The sequence below is a fragment of the Poeciliopsis prolifica genome, unplaced genomic scaffold (genome assembly GCF_027474105.1).
Source record: "Poeciliopsis prolifica strain line A6 unplaced genomic scaffold, Auburn_PproV2 SCAFFOLD011, whole genome shotgun sequence".
Lineage (NCBI taxonomy): Eukaryota > Metazoa > Chordata > Actinopteri > Cyprinodontiformes > Poeciliidae > Poeciliopsis > Poeciliopsis prolifica.
This window is the reverse complement of record NW_026562386.1, coordinates 13,033,554-13,052,446: the sequence shown is the minus strand read 5'-3', so window position 1 is coordinate 13,052,446 and position 18,893 is coordinate 13,033,554. Positions and strand designations below refer to the sequence as shown.

General features: G+C 37.7%; 1 protein-coding gene across 3 annotated transcripts in view; it reads right to left on the bottom strand.

Annotated features, from left to right (window-relative positions):
* The window catches only part of lrp4 (low density lipoprotein receptor-related protein 4), a 118,675-nt gene that overhangs the window by 32,803 nt on the left and 66,979 nt on the right, over positions 1-18,893 (bottom strand). For all 3 annotated transcript variants that reach the window (XM_055036583.1, XM_055036584.1, XM_055036585.1), the window contains exons 3-6: positions 11,222-11,338; positions 5,925-6,038; positions 5,720-5,836; positions 4,094-4,222 (exon numbers count right to left, since the gene is read on the bottom strand). In XM_055036583.1, the coding sequence (XP_054892558.1) occupies positions 4,094-4,222; positions 5,720-5,836; positions 5,925-6,038; positions 11,222-11,338 (477 nt within the window). The remainder of the gene's footprint in view (positions 1-4,093; positions 4,223-5,719; positions 5,837-5,924; positions 6,039-11,221; positions 11,339-18,893) is intronic.

The following is an 18,893-nucleotide window of genomic DNA, read 5'->3' as shown; positions in this document are numbered from 1 at the left end:
GATATATTGAAGTGACCTAGTCAAAGTCCAGACTGGAATTCAATAAATAATCTGGGAAGGGAGCTAAAGATAATGGTCAAAGACATGAAGCTCACCCAGAAAAAAATGTATCAAAATATTAGTGGAAAATCCAATCTGATCATCAACAATATATTTCATTTACAGAGATGCCCATCTCATTTCCAAGAAGAAAAACTTCTTGGTTGAATTAAAGTATTTCAAATGCAAAACTGCCGAGGTTATTAGTAATCAGAGGCTTAAGCAAACATTTTCAAAAAATGAATGAAAATACTAAATTTAACTTTGGATAACTTTTTACTAACTCAGCAGCTTTTCATTATGGTTGGGCTTGTTTGTGCGTTTTCTTCTTGTTAAGCTGAATAAATCTGAAAAGGTCCTAAAAGGGTCCAAATGTCGCAGGGTTCATTCAAATTAATTATCATATGTACATAACTTAAAATAATTTATGTACATTATGATTCAGAAAGGCTTCCCATGAGGTTGCCTTTTAATTAGGTTGTTAAAAATGGACTTGTCGAGGTGTCTTATCCTCATGCTGCCTCTAAATTTAATCCTTCAGTTTCATAGATAAAAGTAGTTTCTAAAACCAGCAACACTTCCTCCTTACCATCATGAATTATTTCTGTTTAATCGGTCCGTTTCCATGATTATCTGAAAGCGGATAGTGGCTGTTCAAACTTTAAATCTCTCTCCATCTTACTACATGCGATCAGATCAAAGCGAAGCCCAAAATGGCAGCAAAAAAAGGATGTAGGTGGATGAAAAGATTAAAGCTGAATCAAACATAAGCATCTTACATCCTCATCCTGAGCTTGTGTGTGTGAGTACGCCTTTGACATGTTTCCTCCTGACAGCAGGAGTGAGCTCCCATCGAAGCGTCAGCGAGAGCGCGATGGAAGAGGAACCAAATGACAAGCAAGGAAATGTAAAAGAGGTAGTGGGGGGGGAGGTGAACTGATGTGGAGCTTGAAGCTTCCATGTGCACGCCTATCGGCTGGGCAGAAGAAGAGAAGGACGATCAAAACAGCAGGTGGTTTTCCCCGCAGAGAAACCAGCAGACTGAGACAGAGATGGAAAAGTGAGTGAATCAGTGTGGGATGCCGAGGAGAAACACACGCACGCCCACTCGTACGCCCAAAGATTCATCCGCAACTTTCTCCCTCACCGACAAACAAAACTCGCAAACAATTCCAAGTTCATGTGCTCAGCGATGAAGCCAAAAGCTGTCCCCATGTGGTAATGATGCATGCAAGTTGGGGTATTTTTGAGAATATTGATGTGTGTATATGCATGGGCGTGCGCATGTGTGTGTGTGTGTGTGAAGATTCACAAGAGCCAAAAGAAGAGGAGAGGGAGGGAAGGAGAGCAAGCAGGAGAGAGAGAGACTTCTCCTCTAACAAAGCACCCTTCATGTGTCTGGAGAGTGGATGCCAAGGAATGCTGTCTGAGGATGGGCAGTCTTATGCCTCTGAGGAATGCCTCCTCTGAGGGTGTCAGTGTGTGAAAGAGAGGGAGTGTGTCCACAAAATATGAAACAGAATTCACTGGAATCCCTCCACCCCCCACACTCATGTCCTCCTCACATGGACGAATATGGGCCAAAAATAAATGTAACAAAAATAAAGTGGGCAGATTGAGAGTGAAGGACAGCAGCAAACTAGAGAGAGGTCAGAGCGATTGTCAGGACCTACAATCTGTGAGCAGGATGCTGAAATGTTATTTGAAAATTTGAAATGTTTGTATTTCTTTTACATTGCTGTAAACTTCAGAATTTCCTTCTGGATTATGTGTCATTACAGACCTTTTGTATAAAAATTTTTCTCAAAGATCAAAATGCTCCATAACTGTGTCTTTAAAAGATGCAATACACCAAATTGACATCTTTTCAGCGTTTGAAATATGACATTTTTGTGGCATTGAACTCTGTGGAGTTCAATGTGGAGATGTGGAGATTTTCACATGCTTGACCTGCCGATCAACAGTCTGAGCTGATCCAGGGATTTCTGGCTCACTTAGGTATATCTAGTGATGAGTGATCAAATAGCAGTGAGAAACCTTGAACCTGTGGTTATCATGCTGATGATAAACTCATCAAAGGCCTGGAACCGCCTGTGTTTGAGTGTGTGTATGCATGAGATAAGGTGGAGCAACATGAAACAGAGTGAATGAGGAGCATAGAATATCACACATGGAAGATCAAGGACAGAGAGCAACAGAAATTTCCATAGGAGGATTTTTTTTTCTCTCTGTAGGAAGGAGAATAAACTGACTATGACTGACAACTTAGAAGCTTTATTAGCTGACAACACAAGCTGCATTGCGAACATGTGTTCTTACTTTTAAGTCACAAGAATTGATATGCTTCAGTATGTGTCAAGATGCAAAAAAGCAGTAGCAGTTGGCAGATGTTTTAAAGCAGATTTTGGAAATCTCAACTAAAGAGCGGACTTTGAACAAATGCAGCTCATCATCTTTCTGTCTCTCTGCTATGCTTTAACTCAAACTTCAAAGTCCTTCCCTTAAGAGGAGTCTCTTCATGCCAATGCAGGCTAATAATTATTGCAACCAAATAAGTGCCACTGAACCACTTTACGCACAACACTTAATATGGTCCTTTGTGAGTTATTGGGATGTTATTAGTTTGGGGTTTCATAGAGTCCCTTGGACCTTGTTCTTGTCCCGTCCCTGCATTTGGAACAGGCTTCCTGCTGATTGAAATAACAGTGCATAAATAAATAACGTGGAATGTTGCGTTTCGTCTTTATTAAAGAGATATAGCACCCAGAGGCAGCAGCTGTTTTTTTTTTTATTTTGAGAGTGGGACTGTGAGCAACTGGCGCACTGCAGCAGAAAATAATCAAATCAGATCAACAACCTACAGGAGACAACAGAATCTTGAAGAACATGACATGACCGTCTTACTATAAAAAAACAAAATCACTATTTACTTATAGATCAGAAAACTAGAGATCAAATTTTGGTGTTTCAATACACGTTTATTATGAAGTTTCCTCTAAGAAATCTGATTTCAGTGGATTTTTAAATGACAGGCCTCTACATAACCACAGAAGAAGCTGGCAAGGTAATTCTGTTCCTTTAAATCACATGATTTGGAGCAAAGAAACATCAAACAAGCACAATGGTGCGCCTTAAGGGCCAGGTTTGTGGAAAATACCACATCAGGACATGCACTGCTGATCTTTCATCCAGCTCTGATATTTTGCAGAAGGCCACCGCACACTGCACTTTACAATAGTGTATGTCAAGCTGGTTCTGACCCCGACAGGGCCCTGAATAACCCCCAATAAAAACCTGAGGACCTAGAAGTTTTGAAGTAGCTGTTATTGGCCCTTGAATCCACTTGTTCACCCCCTGTGTTAGAACAACGCTTATGCAGCTATCAAAAGAAGTGTGAAATCCTTCCTATTTTCTCCAAAGTCGTCAAAGACCCTCTTGACATCTGATGATACCAAGAGTCCAGGATCATTTGGGTTAAGTTGATTTAATTCAAATCTGCTCTAAGTGTGCAGACCTCTAAGTGTTCAAAACGGCCATCATCAAGCCTGGTAAATTGTTGTTTAATCACAAACACATTGAGTCAACTTCAATAAATTCTTCTGTACATATTAGCATTATTGAGATTCACAAATATTATATTTTGTTGAATTATTTCAGACACCCAATGCAAATATGGTAGTACTATGTATGTTTTTGGGGACGCAGTGTCATTTTATCACAATTAAGTAACTATGTTAACTTCTATTGTTATGAAAATGCTGTATATTAAAAAAAAATTACTTAATTGCCAATAATTTAACATTTTGAGAATGATGTTAAATTATGTCTCTTTAAAAACTTTTGCTGAGCTCAAAAGTAAATCTTTTGTTTTACCGGTCTATTTACAATCCGCCCCTCACTAAAGTTAAGATTAAGAAAAAAACTAGAGTTAGCCTTACATATTAGTCTAAAGTAAATCAAATGTGCCCAAATCAAATATGTGTTGTTATACATTAGTCAAATCCAAAGACCTAATACTGGACGTGTTTATGAATCTCAGTGACTGTGAACTCACAGCAGTCCGACTCGTCTGACCAGTCTCCACAGTCATCATCTCCGTCGCAGTGGTAGATATCCAGGATACAGCGGCCATATGCACACTGGAACTCCTCCACGCTGCAGGTGGCCGTCATCACATCTGAGGCTGCAGCAGCACAAAACAGCACGGTAAACAGATGCTGGGAAAGGGTCTGCAGCAGTTGGCTGGCTACAACTCTTTGAAGCTCTAACTCTATTCTGCTAGCAACTAAATATGAAATGTAGGAGAATCATACATTTCTATTGGCCTGTTAAACTTTGTTATGCATTGCATGCAGTTTCTTAGTACTGGATCACAGATGGCCACAAAACTAAAATCTCTGTCCCCTGGTCTTGGTCTGTAGGTTTACAAAAGGTCAGCCATTTCCCAGAAAACTCCCCTCAAAAGTTAGATTTTTGAAACTGGCAACTGTTCAATTGAATTATGGGATTTCCTGCATAATTGACTGAACACTTGAAGTAATTAAGTGATGGAATGAAACAATTTAATCTGATTAATTAGAAGCATCGTAATTAATTAATCACAGCTCATCTTTTAATCTCCCTGTTCATGTGCTTTCAGCTTTTCATTCAACAATATTGTTGAGTAAAATATTGCTGTCAAGACCCAATCCAGTCAACATATAAAGGAAAAAAAAAATCATTCTCATTCAAACTTTTAAAGCCAAACTTCTGTATTTTAGCCCAGAAGGATGCTTCCAGGACCCTGTCAGCATCCTTCAAATCCCTTTCCTCAAGAGTCTTAGATTTTTTTCTGACGGTACTCCCAAACATTCCAGTTTATTCTCCCAAAATGTGTAAATTACATCAATTCCTGCTGAAGGTTTCCAACTGTGAAAATTTAGTGCATTTTTGCTGTATTTTTGTGACCTAAGAAATATGTTATTATGAATCCTGAATCAAGAAGGAGCCATAATAATCCACATAATAGAAAGTGGATTATTTCCCTCAAAGCTCTCAACTGGAGAGCTTTGAGGGAACTAGCACCAAATAAAGTTAAAAGTGCACCACAGAGGTTGAGCCTGCAGTGTACAAATCCAGTTTCTCTTCATAGGTTCAGATCAAGATTTGCCTAAGTTTTCAGAGTTTGTAGAAGGAAGAAGAGAATTTAAAATACTAGTTTGATAAGTCAGTTAAAAGTAGGGATGGACGATACCAGTCCAAATTTTCACAAGAGTGAATCTTTAGTTAAAAGCAAAGGTTTTGGTCAAAATTCACAATATAATTCCTGACAGGGACTCGGGGATTATTTGGTTTTTATTACAATAAGAACACCAAAATAAAACGTTATTTGTCTTCATGTTTTCAGTTAAAAGACTAAGAGCTAAAAAACAGATTTTTTAAAATTACATCAGTAAATAAATTATTTAATTATAAATTAAATTATGGTTCTCATTAGTGTCTGAGTAGATATTATTTTAATGATTTTATCCAAAACTTGAGACTTTATCTAAATAAAATTAGTGCAGAACCTAAAATATGAAAACATTCCATGCTTACGTCAGTTTCTATAATTTCCTTCAAATACGTCTGTCTCGAGTTGAATGTTTATTCCTCACTGTTAAATCTGCAAAATTATGTATTCATTAATTTTATTACTTACGGCAATTTTCCTCATCTGATCCATCCTTACAGTCCGTGTCTCCATCACAGTACCAATGCTCAGCGATACAACTTCCATCTGTGCACCGGAACTCTTTGTCTGAACATTTGCGCATATCTGACATGAAAAACAACACGTGTTACAGATGAAGGCTGCACAAATTCATTTCTGCCTGTTTTACAACACACCAACACGGACGACTTACCGCACTGCTCGTCACTGTTGTCACCACAATCGTTGTCGCCGTCACAGTGCCAGAGGCTGCGGATGCAGTAGCCATTTTGGCACTGGAACTCATCCTCTTCGCATTCTCTGGGAGCTGCAAAAAGGAAAGAAGTGCTTTAAAAAGAATAAAAATACAGATACAGTGTTCAGCTGATAAATGGCTAAAATCCCTGTCTCTTTTGTAGGATTCAGAGGGAAGCAGAGAGGATGCACTTTGTCCCCCAAAACTGATGGAGGGTTCCAGAGGAGGGCATTTACCAGATCAAACACAGAGTACACTGTGGCTTGATCTCAGCTGGAAAGACTTTCAATGAAAGCTAATCTCAAATAGTTTGAAAAGAAAAATAAATGGGTTATCTTCACAGTCACTGACCTTTAAAATATTATTGATATTATTCCTGGATTATCGACAAATGCAGCACAAAAAATATCTAAAAAGCTGAAAAAAACTGTGATACAGCTCATTTTGAACAGACTAACCTAATTGGGATGACAAGAGTGTTCTTTAAAAGGAAAACGTTTGCATAAGGATAATTAAATTATAGTGTCAGATGAGAAATGCTACTTGCCATAAAAAGGAAACAAACCACATGGTCGCTTCTGAACAGGCAACAGATGCATCAGCAAATCGCAAACCTCTTCAGGGTGGAATTCGTCACCAATCAAGCAATATCAATATTTCAAGCTTTAGATGCCTTTGGTATCAATAAGGCTTTCAAGAGTTAGAGGGAGCAGAGAAGTAGCAGTAATTTCTACAATAGTTGAGACATTTATGATATTCATTTAGGCTCCAACTCAAACATTAGGACTTTAGCAGAGAGCAGGAAGCTTCAAGATATTCTAAGAAAGTTGCTCTGTTTTATCCTTTTCATCTGGTCTGACTTTTTCTATTCTGGCTTAATTTCTCCCCCCGATCCCTATACAAAACATTGAGGAATCTAAAATATGCGCATATGATGTGCGCTTTTGTGCACAAGGTATATGTATCTAATTTTAAAATCTCATAATTTACAATATGAATTGCTCTTCTCTTGGACAACCCATAGATGATGATTTGAGATCGAACAATGGAGCAAAATGGGAATGGAACAAAGCACAATGCCTACCTGCTCTATACATTAAATAATGTAACTATGGCATCACATTACTGCCAAAAACCCTGAGGAGCGCATTAAGCAATAACCACAGGGCATTCATTAATCAGTGAAGTGCATATCTTTGATTGGAGGGCATTCCCATTTATTTGTGGCCCCTGAACTCAATGTTTTGCCACCGAGTGGAAAAACACACTCACTCCAGTAAAACTGCATTTGCTCTCTGTGAGTCGAGGGCAGATCAGTCGACTGAGCTTCCACCTCAACTAACAAATATAGTGATTAAACACAAAGTCTCTGGTGAGAGAATACCGATGAAGGCTTGTTTTATGATTCATCATGTTGTGTTCATGGGTGTTCGAAAAAGGGGTCATGAGCTCAATGTACAAGTACAGCAATTATCAAAAGTCTTGTATTCAATTATGTTTTCTTCTCTTGAGCAATCACGCTAAATGTGAGGATATGTGCAAAGACATTTTTCAGTTAATAGGTTAAATTCAATCCACAATGAAACATTCAGGAAGCAATTATTATATTAGTGATTTCCTTTGCTTATTTTCTTGCCACTTATTAAGTTTCTAAAATCACTGCTGCCACAATCAATGGTGACCCCCAGCACAATGGGGGCCAAGTTAACAAGTTCATCAAGGAAAACCAGTGTTAGATGACAAGCAGAAGGTAATCTTTTATTTAACATTACTGTGTGTGCCTAAGAGACAGACTGACATAGAGTCGAGGAGGCAAAACCAGCAGGATCCCAAAAGATTGGAGGAATAAACTCGGAGGAGAAAGTTCTACTGTAATCCTGTTCCATGTTTCATTTTATCCTCTGGGGTAACAACATTGTGCTAGCACACCTGAGAAGCAGCACTAATGCACCAGACTTTTGAGATCAAAGACATAACAGGAGGGCAGACAGCCAAAACGAAATATTTTATTGATGTGTCCCTATGCATAATATAAAGTGGATTATTTCTACATGTTTGTAAAATGGTTTAATCACAACCAAGCAACATAAACAAGTATGACTATGTGCAGTATTTTTGCTATCTTAACACATCTTATTTACAAAAAGAAAAATCATATTTAGCTACAGTTTAAAGGTAGGTTAGAAAAAAGCTTTTAGTTTTAGTTAAGTGGAGAAATTTTATCAAAAAATAAAATTGTTCAAAAATTCAACTTTGTAGCTGGTGTGTACTGTCTTGCCTTAAAAATCAAAGCGAGTTAAAATGGCATATAGAGAATTTGAGAAACAGTGAAACGTTCCCCTAGATAAATACAATTGTTTCCATGTGCAAAAGATGTTTGAAATAACTTGTATTATTTATTACTTGTGACAGATGTTACACGATATTGGAGATTCTGTTTTTGTTTTACACAATAGACTATTTTTTGTAAATCCTTCCAGTTCTTTTAAGTAAAGGTTCAGCAAGATGATGGAGAGGAAATTCATGTTCAAGGCAGAAGAAAAAATAGAAAAGGCAGGTGCAATTATATGCTTTGTGGATCTTACAAAGTATGACAGAATTTATTTATTTTTTCTCTCTACTAAATCCTTTAGCTACTGACACTTTTATTAAAAATCAAATGCTATGTATACTGTGAGCCATTTGCACATAATAAAAAAAAGGTAATATCAATATTAAGTGTGAAAGCTACTGTGGGTTCAGACATTTTCAGGAATTATTTATTGCACTTCAGCTAATAATCAGGAATGTCAAGTAAACATTCTGAAATAAATTGCTCTTTCTTGATTTGGGTTTCACATTAAACCAGCCCCTGCCACACTGTCCTTTATTAAAAATAAATACATTTCAAAGCACAGGCGTTGTTGGGTGGGTCCAAATTAAAATTTCATTTCCTCAACACAATTGACAAATGCTCTCATTTGATCTATTATTCAGGATGCAAGACAACAATTGATTTGCCCCGTCTTCTGTCTTTTCCATCATCCCTCTCCTCCGTCCATGAGGTAAACAGAGAGAGGTCAAAGATCAACAAACCCTGGAGACGCTCATCACTCACACAGCAGCCAAACGTCAAAGGGCAAAGGCCACTGGGAGTCGTTACAAGGCCCCCCAACATGTGTGTGTATGTCAAGAAATAGTGTTTTTTTTTCTTTCCTTTGTGAATTGTCAATTGTCTTTTCAACTCCAGAATATCTCACGTAGGAACACACACCTCAACACAGAAACAACACACCTCAGACGCAAGTTTTTGTCTGGAATCTTGAAAACTGCTTTATCTCCAGCCAAGCGTGGAGGATCGTCTCCCCGTCTCTAAATAATGAAATAAAGCCGATTTGTTGTGGAGAGGGGAGAGCAAAAATAAGGGGGGAATTTACTGGGCATGAGGATGAAAAATTCATAGCCAGCTTTGCCAGGAGCAGACAGACCCCCCATCAGGAAGTGATTCAATGTCTGGCGGCAGATACAGTATGTGGGTCAGGAGCGGAGGAGATATCGCTGGATGATGGATAAGAAACAGCTTTCAGAGGACAAAGAGGTAGCCTGTACCTGCCGCCGAAAAACAAGAAGTATTACAGACAACACTCAAAGTGACAGCTGTGTCTGCTGGATTTTCTAAGAGGTTTCATTTTTATCCTTAATGGCTGAAGCTGCTTTTTAATTAGAGACAAGTTAATCCCCCCTTCCATTCTGACAAAAGATGACAAAGTAAATCAATTTGTGCAATTCTCAGGTTAAATATAAATGACTGGCTTGAAATCGGATCAAACAAAGGTCAAACTAAAACATAAATGCAAACAATATGCTGCTTTGGAGTTCATTTCAGGTGTTTTTGGTAACCAGAGAATAAATCCTAATGACACTGATGATCTCTGAGTGTTTGTTAAGAGCTCTTTATCAGGTCAAAATGTCACCATGTCACTCCGGAGTAAATCAAACACAAAACGCTTCATTATTTTGCTTAATGGCTTCTTCCAACGGCACCCACCAGCAGGCTCTTGGGTTACAGCCACAGCAGTCACAACTGACCTAATGGCTTCAGCTCTGAAAAGCCACCTCCTCATTTAAGATTTTGTGATCTTCTCAAATTCCCCGTTGTCGTAAGTAAGTAAGACAAATTGTTCTGAGTTTGTAGGCAGGAGCCTCAGGCAGCCAGTTAACTCCCATTGCACATAGTCCTGAATTCAGCATTAGTTCAAAGAAGAGCAAAGACAGGTTAAAAGCAATTTAATAGATCTAATAGGGAGAAGTATGGACAACTGTAAGTATTGAGATGTGAAAATTCAAAATTAAATGTCTACAGATACTTGTGCATAAATTGATTCTACCCTCAAGTTGGTACATTAACTGTTCCTTTTGGCATGAATAAAGTTCATGATGTGGGTAAGTATAGATAGAAGAGTAAATAACTCCCCTGACATCCTCTCCTCCTCTCCCCACAGGTAAAGTAAAAAAAAAAGATAGAAATTTTAAGCTGCCACCATCTTGGTACAATAGGTACTGTGCTTTAAGGATTGAAAGTAACAACTTTAGTTCTCTATACATCTTTTTATGTGGCCAAATAGCTAATATTTTGTTTCAACTTACATAAAAAAAATGTTCAACAACATTGAATCCAATCTTATGCCATATTTATGATCCCATAGTTGGAGTCAATAGTTAATAGCAGATGTTTCTTGGTAGGATTTGGCTGCAAAAGTTGTTATTAATGTTTTATCGTTTCTAGAAATTTTCTTGAAATATTTTGTAAAATGTCAACCTTCTTAAAAGAATCCTAACAAAGATGGAAATGTAGCAGCACACATTCACCAGGCAGCAATGCACTGATACATAAATACCCATCTCAGAAATAGACAGTGCTGACTTCCCCATTGGGTCCACTTTTGCTTGGCTGACAGCTGGGGGATATTTTGGTGTAGCCTTACACACACATTCACATTAACCCTAACACACACCATGTCAAAATGGAAACAGAATAAGAATTTAAAAGTATTGTCTGTTCAGTGTGATAAATTGCTGGATTTGCACCAATAAGTAATAAAATATACAATTTAGTATGCATGGCTGTCCTAAACATTTGTCCACTTCAATAAATCCCCCTTTTGCACTCAAGAGTGTTACAAAAGGTTTGTATGAATCTGTGACTAAACATGGAGTCCACAGTATGCAAAAGCAACACGCTGCGTGTGTTGTCGCTGAAGAGGATCTGTACTCACGGCAGTCTTGTTCGTCGGAGTCGTCTTCACAGTCGTTGTCTCCATCGCAAACCCAGGAGCGACGAATACACTTCCCATTGTCACAGTGGAAATCCAGCGGTGAGCAGGTAGGGAGCACTGCAAACAAACAAGTAAAAACAACGAGGCTGTTAGCAACGTGCAAACAAACAGTCCAGGAGAAAAGGCGCAGCGAAGCTGCAGTCCTCTGTAGACAAGTCCCAACATAACAGCACACTGAAAGTTAAAAATGTACACCATATCCAGAAAAAAGGAATAAACTAAACTCACTCTTGGTATGAATACAATCTTTATGTATTCATACCCCCAAAAAACTTCTTTATATCCATTTTTAACCAAAAATACAACATGAAGTGGAAGCAACATGATATTCTGTTTAATTATTTTACTATGAGTGTTGTATTTGTATTAACAATTTTTTTGTATTTTTGTATACTTTTTACTTAATTATGTTGACCCTAAATTTAGCCCAGGAGATGCAACTACCCTCCATTGATGCATAGTTTATCTCAGCATAAATCCAGCTCATCTGTTGGACAAAAATCCTAAAACCAAGAGTAAAGATACTAGTTTAAAGCATTGTTAGGATATATAGAAATATCCAAAGCTAAGAATGTCTCTCAAAGTGCTCTTTAGTAGGGATTGATGATGTGGAGTTAAAGTTGAAGCACAATATTTGGTGATATTTTTGTGACAACATAGATGGATCTAAATACAGTAAGATTATGGGAGAAAACCTTGAGACTTTAGCACAAGTTCACCTTCCAGCAGGATAAGCAGCGAAAGAGACGAAATAGAATACTTTAGATCAAAGCTTATTCATGTGTTAGCGTCGCTCTTTCAAAGTCTAAACTAATTCCCAACTGAGAATCTGTGGCAGTACTTTGACACTTGCTGATCACAGATTCTCTTCATCTGACCTGAATAGGTTTGTGAAACTTTGCAAAAACAAATTGGCAACTATTCTCTGGTCAGTAAATGAACAAAACTTTCAAAGACACAACCAAAAGGACTGAAATCACAACACAAGGTGCACCTACAAAGTGCTGACTCTAGAAAACCGAACACAGAGAAACCACGTTTAAAATTTTATATTTGCCAAAAGAAATCTGAAAACTACGCATCATTTTCTTTTTAGTTCACAAATATGAGCCACATTATGTTGGTCTATCACTTGTAATCACAATAGAATAGTCTGAATTTGAGATTTGTCATTGTAAGCAACATGTTTACTGCTTAAAAACATTTTGTTCTTTACTGACTGAAACAAGCCCATTTTTAGAGCAAAAAAGTCAATGGCGACAACCACTCTGTCAGGAGCCATATTGGGCCACTGGCTGTCTTGGTTGGTGTCAAACTTTGACACCAACAGTCTAAATGCAGTCAGGATCATTCTGTCTGACCTCAGCTCTTTCAGAACCAAAGTCTGAACTGGACCCTCGCAATCTTCACCTTTTTTTAAACGCAGCGCGCTCAGCTCAGCGCATTCCTCCCTAACTTCGTATCCGCTCGAAGTGCAGCTACTGGATATCTAAGCTGACCCAGAGTGACTGGCCCTTTGTCATTTGCAGACAGAGCTAATTAAATTACAGGCCAGAGCGGGACAGAGAAACAGGGAAGGGAGGAGGAGAGGAGCACCAACCCCCACTTTACAGTAGACTCTCACTTGCCTGTCGATTACTGATATGAAATATTGACCAAGCGACAGACTATATGAAAAATGTATGATGTCATGCAGACAGTTAACCAGCAAGGCAGACAGGCGGGGCTGAATTAACTGCATGTGAGTGTAGGTGTGTGTGTGTGTAGGTTAGGTCGAGGCTCTGCTTTTTGGGAACAATAAAGCCCCACTGACCCACATAACCCTGAAGGGATATGACATCAGTACAAGAGAACAAAATGTATCAGATGTAACCAAAGAACTTCCGGCTGGGAGCTTCTCTTTTATTAACACAAAGATCTGAGTCACCTACAGAAATATTTTGTTGAAGCTGCCTGTCTAATGGCCACACTGACACTTTGGCTAAACGTGCATGAAATTGTACTTCTGCAGCCTTTCTTTACTTCCCGGCAGCTCAAGGATTAATTTCATTACTAAAGGTTAACTATTAGAAATCTGAACTGCAACAGCCAAGATTTATTCGGCAATAAGAGTTTGTGGTTGGCTTCTCTCAAGTAAAGACTTTTGAAAATTGTACATCACTTTTAAGAGTTTACGACTTAAAATTGTGTCGAAATGTCCCAAGTAGTTTAGCAAAAAAGGTGATTGGATTCAGGTGTTATCTGAATTTAATTTGTTACATTCACTTTGATCAGAGAGACTTTGATTTTTCAGACAGGGGTTGTTTTAGGATGATGGAAACCCATTTGGTGTCTGTCCTTCAGGTTTAATCTCCGTTTCATCAACATGAACAAGGTTAGTCAGTTATCTAAAGTAAAGCATCGATTGCTCATAACCTCTTAGCAAAATCCTACTTCAGACTAATCTAAACTGCCTCTGAGTTTTAAACGTTTCACTAACCAACACTGGTGATGCATAGACCACAATATTCATAATCCAAACCATCAGTGGCAGAATTAAATGGTGACTTATATAAAGACATTGTTTCTCCACCTCATTTAAAGTTCAATAGAAATTGAACACAGTTTGATTATAATCCATTACTTGCAAAGAAGATTTTGTCTTTTGCTTTTTATCATGTAGAAGTAGAAAAAGAGGGAAAATAGTCCAAAAAATGAATTGGCTGGTTACACCTTAATTCAATCTTAATTTACCTTGAAATCTTTGATCATTGCATGTCTAGTTTTTTGGGGAGGAAAGTGATACACAGTCTAGTTTGTTTCAAATTAAAGAAAGCACAGAGGTATGAGAAATGCATTGAAAGCAAACAAAATCACTCAAGTTGAAAACTATCTGGCTATAATATTTTATTAAAATCATAATATTTGACTACAAAATAAAAATAAATTTTTTTAACCACTTAGTTGAGCATTTTACTACAATTTTAAGATTTTCACCTTAAACTTCAGGCAAATAGTCCAAGTTATATGTGTGTGTTTAAAATGTGCCAGAAATTTTGATACTGAAGCTTAAATATTTGATCAACTGGATTAACCTTCTTTCATAAAATGGTGAAAACGTGTTTAAATATTTAATTCAACAAATATTTTCAGCATATATCTCAGAGTACATTTACCTTTTCACAATTAAATGTCAAAATTATTTTGTGGGTTTTACTTAATGCCTTACAGTAAAAGGTTCTTCCCAGGTATATAAAAAAAATCCTTTTGAAAAGCTCAACGTAATAAATTTCATAGTTGCTGGGAGTGCTTCCCAGAGATGCTAGTAGAACTCCAAAACACGTAAAATTTGCTAATTTATTATCCTCTGCAGAATTTCTGCTGAGATGCTGAGGGCATTCTCTAAGCCTGGGAGTGAAGTCTCAACACTTGCACTCAACTCTGGATAAACTGAAGGCGCTCACGACATTTTGGATGTACGTTGGACTCGACGTCAGCAATGTGACGCCCTTAGCCAACAAAACCTGGGAAATGCTGCAACTCGGTATTCCAATAAATAATTCAGCTTATCTGCAGAAGAGAGTGCTGAGGTAATAAGCACGAACACAGCTACTTCTACAAATATACATACAAAAATGTTGCCACAGGCTCAGAATCATCCAGAGCAAAACTGCTTAAGCACAAACAGAGCGATAAAGAGATGCAAAGGAAATAAATATTTCACTAATTCAGATCCAGAAAGTGTTTGGGTCGTTTGGGGAACCGGGTGGATCAGAGAGAAGCGAACTGGAAGCCCAGAGAAGTCTCTGGGTGCTTTGATCTCCTTTATCGCACAGATTCTGGTCAGCTCAGCGGTGCTCTTTTCACTACCGCTGCATTCCTTTACTTCTGAGACACACACATAAATCTCACTCACAAGAGCCATCCAAACACTAATATTATCCTCTGTTTCCTACCCAGCAGATCCAGCAATGCCTTTACACTCCTATACACTCCACCTGTCTTGTTTGTTTACCAAATTTACCCACTGCTGACTAATATTAAGTGACAATCTTTACAGCCTCAGATAAAGAACCAACATCCAGATTAATGATGTCTCAGCAAATTTTCACAGCAGGTGTACAAACAGAGCTCTGCTCCATTTCCTGCCTGTGATTCTCAGTTAATCAGACAGCGGTATCATCCACGTTCTTGTATAGTCACCCCAAAATCAAAAGCAGAACGTTCCAGTTCATTCACAATAAATTGTATGAAAAATTAAAACAAGCTCAATAATTTCCGTTTGCATGATTTTCCGTTTTTCCTTTTTCTCTAAAAACTGGATAGAAGTCTTCAGACTGGTGCTTTGGTTCCAAATAGCTTTTTGCTTACAGAGACTTCAGTGTCCATTTTATTAGTTTTATCTTTTTTATTCATTTTGGATATTTAAAATGTCTTCCAGTATCAGTGTTAAATGTTCACTAGAATTTAAAACTTGTTGATCTTCTTTGAGAATGTGTCCTTGCATTATTTTGCCATTACTTTTATGTTACTTGAAAGAATCTCACAATAACAATGTTGCTATTTTATGGTTTAGAATGACACTCTGAAGTGATGTGGTAACACAAACATACAAAATGTTTTTTTTTTTTCTTGTCACACTCCACGGCCTTTTCCAAACACTTCCTATGAACAATTATCCCCCGAGGGTTGCTTGGTTTCCATGTGTCAGAACACACACACCCCCCCACACACACACACACACACCACACACCCCCCCACACACACACACACACACGCAGACAGCCTAAAAACACACTGACCTTCACTGGTGGGTTTTTCTCATCTGAGCTCCAGAATTCCCACATGCATTCCATGGCATTTCCCACAGAAACAGGCGCAGACACCTGCAAGTTCCATCATCACAGGGCTTTTTTATCTGATACATACACAGCACACCCAGCGAAAGAAAACCGGACAGTCCCTGGTATCAACCTCCAGGTCGGGGGCATCAACTAACACACTCACTGGTTACATAGAAACAACTAAAAGGACTCTCATTTATTTGCTGATTTTAGCTGTTAGATGGCGGTTGTGGTCCCTTCAGACCCACAAATACTAGGAGCCACTGTATTCTTTTTATAATACATTTTTCAAAGCTGATAGACATCAGTGGAGGAATATAAGGACTTATGGTTTTGTAAAGTCTAATATTTCCATAAAGCATGGTTATAAACATTTCTGAACAAAGCGTGAATTTAGCAGTTTTTCTTCAGCCTAAATACTGAAGGAGGAACATCCAGGATAAACAACCTCTCCTGCATTTTTAGTGATTTCTGCAGCTTCTTGGATACCGTTCAATTTCACGATTCCGTGTTATATTGCAATGGTTTAAATTTTATTGATCCCATTTCCTGTCTTTGAAATATGTTTCAAAAAAAAATTATGGCTTCTGCAGCCAGAATGAAACTTTTTTTTATTATTATTAACTCTTCTAGTTTTTCTTCATAGATTCTGCTGCAGTTTTGGTACAAGTGCATTGCAAAGTGCTTTAACTTCTTCATTAGTCATTTTTAAAATCAACTAATTCAGATTTCTGCAAGTTTCCTGTTATGTGCATTTCCGTCTGGATAAGGAAGCACATGTTCGATGCACATATGCTTGAGCCTGTCGTTCTTTAGGAAGATGAATGCGCTCATCTCTAAGTGGCCTCGAACAGCAGAGTTAATGGCCTCGCCTTTACTACAGAGCAGCTGAATCAAGTGGCTCTAATGGGACCAATATATCTGCCTAGGCGTCGTTTAGCGCCCTGGCTAGGAGGGTGGAAAGATGGACGGATCAGAGACAGTGAGAAGGAGATAAAAATAACAGATGTGACTTCAGGGGATGAAAAGAGATCTTCAAATATAAAAAGTTGTAATGTGTTCACAATGTTGAAGAATTAAATAAAAAAGGAAGCTTTCCATTATTAACGCAAAAATGCAAGTAAAGGTATTTTTCATAAAAATTAGAAAATTATGTGTAGTTCATTTCTAATTGGGAAACTAAAAACACAATAAATGCTTAAATATTTATGGATTAAAACTGCAAGAGTTTGATTCTTTTTTGTTCCTTTTTAAAAGTATTTCCTTCGTTTCTCCTCAAACCCAAACTAATCCTCTCTATCCCTCCATTCCTTTTCAGTCTCTTTTCTTCCACTCCCTATTAATTTCCCTCTCATAGTTGATCCGGACAGAGGTGGCTTATCTGATCCTGTGCAGCTCTGGTCAGTAGCCAGCACATATTTCGCTCTGCTGGAGTGAAGGGGTTGTGCCTGCAGAGTTGTTCTTGGCGCCGTGTCCAGCAGCAGCTTTGCGACAAGCTCTCTTCATCGTCTTTCACATCATTTTCTCTGCCTTAGCCATTACTCCACTGCAATTGATGTTTAATAATACCAGTGTAATTACATTAGGCTAACATTCATATTTGTTTAATATTTTAACTTTTGGTCTGAAAAGAAATAAAGCATTTTGTATATTTTTTCTAGAACTGCAATAATAAAATAGTTAAAGTTAACCATTTATATGCTCTTTAAAACCACCATGACTCCATAAAGTGAACCCAGCAGCTCATATACAGCTCCACCATTACCAACATTATAAAAACAGTCAATTCCTGGTATGGTTAACAAAAACTGTACCAGGAATGGTGACCTCAAAAACAAATTTTCTTACATCCTTTTATCAGATCTAAGATCTGAAAAGGATGTCACACCCAAGTTGAGCATGTTTTAGATTCAGAGAGAGACAGTGACATAAAATGAGATGGATGGTTATATTTATTATTAACAGCTGTTAAAAGGTTACAGCCCACTATCACAAAATGAGGTTTTTAAATGGGATCAGAATGAGATTCAGGAAAATATTCTCACTGCTGCTTAGAAAACGGAAAATTTGTGTGTTTGTTTGAAAACAAAGAAAATACAATTGTTGGATCTTGTTAGGGTGTTTCTTGCTTTTTTATGCACATGAGAACTCAAGTCAAAGAAGACCAAAATAAGTAAATGCAATTCAAACTCGTACATTCTTTGTATAATTGTTTCATTTCAAATTTAGTGGAGTTTGAAAAGGGTTTAGCTGGAGTTGCACAAAATATCAAATCATACTATCAGCATCAGAGGGAGAGCTTCATGTTTTTCAAATCAATTCTTGTAAAATTTCACATCATTAATTGTACATAAACATATGTACTTATGATCAAAGCTCTCTCTTCAGGATGTTGTGTGTACTTTAGAGACATACTGTGAGTGGATGAGAACTTATTGAACAACAGCAAAAAACAAAAACACCTGGATTAAACTGCCAACAAGGAAGACATTTTTGTTTTCCATTCTCTCAAATGTCCAAACTCTACAGTGCAACAATGTGACTGCATTGGAAGAAATACTTGGTAGGAGACTATATTTCAAGTGTTTGTCTGTCATTCCTATCCAAATCTGAATTACATCATGTATCACTATAAGGTGTGTAGCTTGAATATGACCTGGCATAATCCTGTTTAATGTGACAGGTTTGTGCTTCTAATTATCTGTGCTTCTAAATAATTAAAAGCGCAAACATGATGTTTTGTGTTGTTGAGTAATATAACTTAATATGTGAGCTATGCAGAGCCTAAA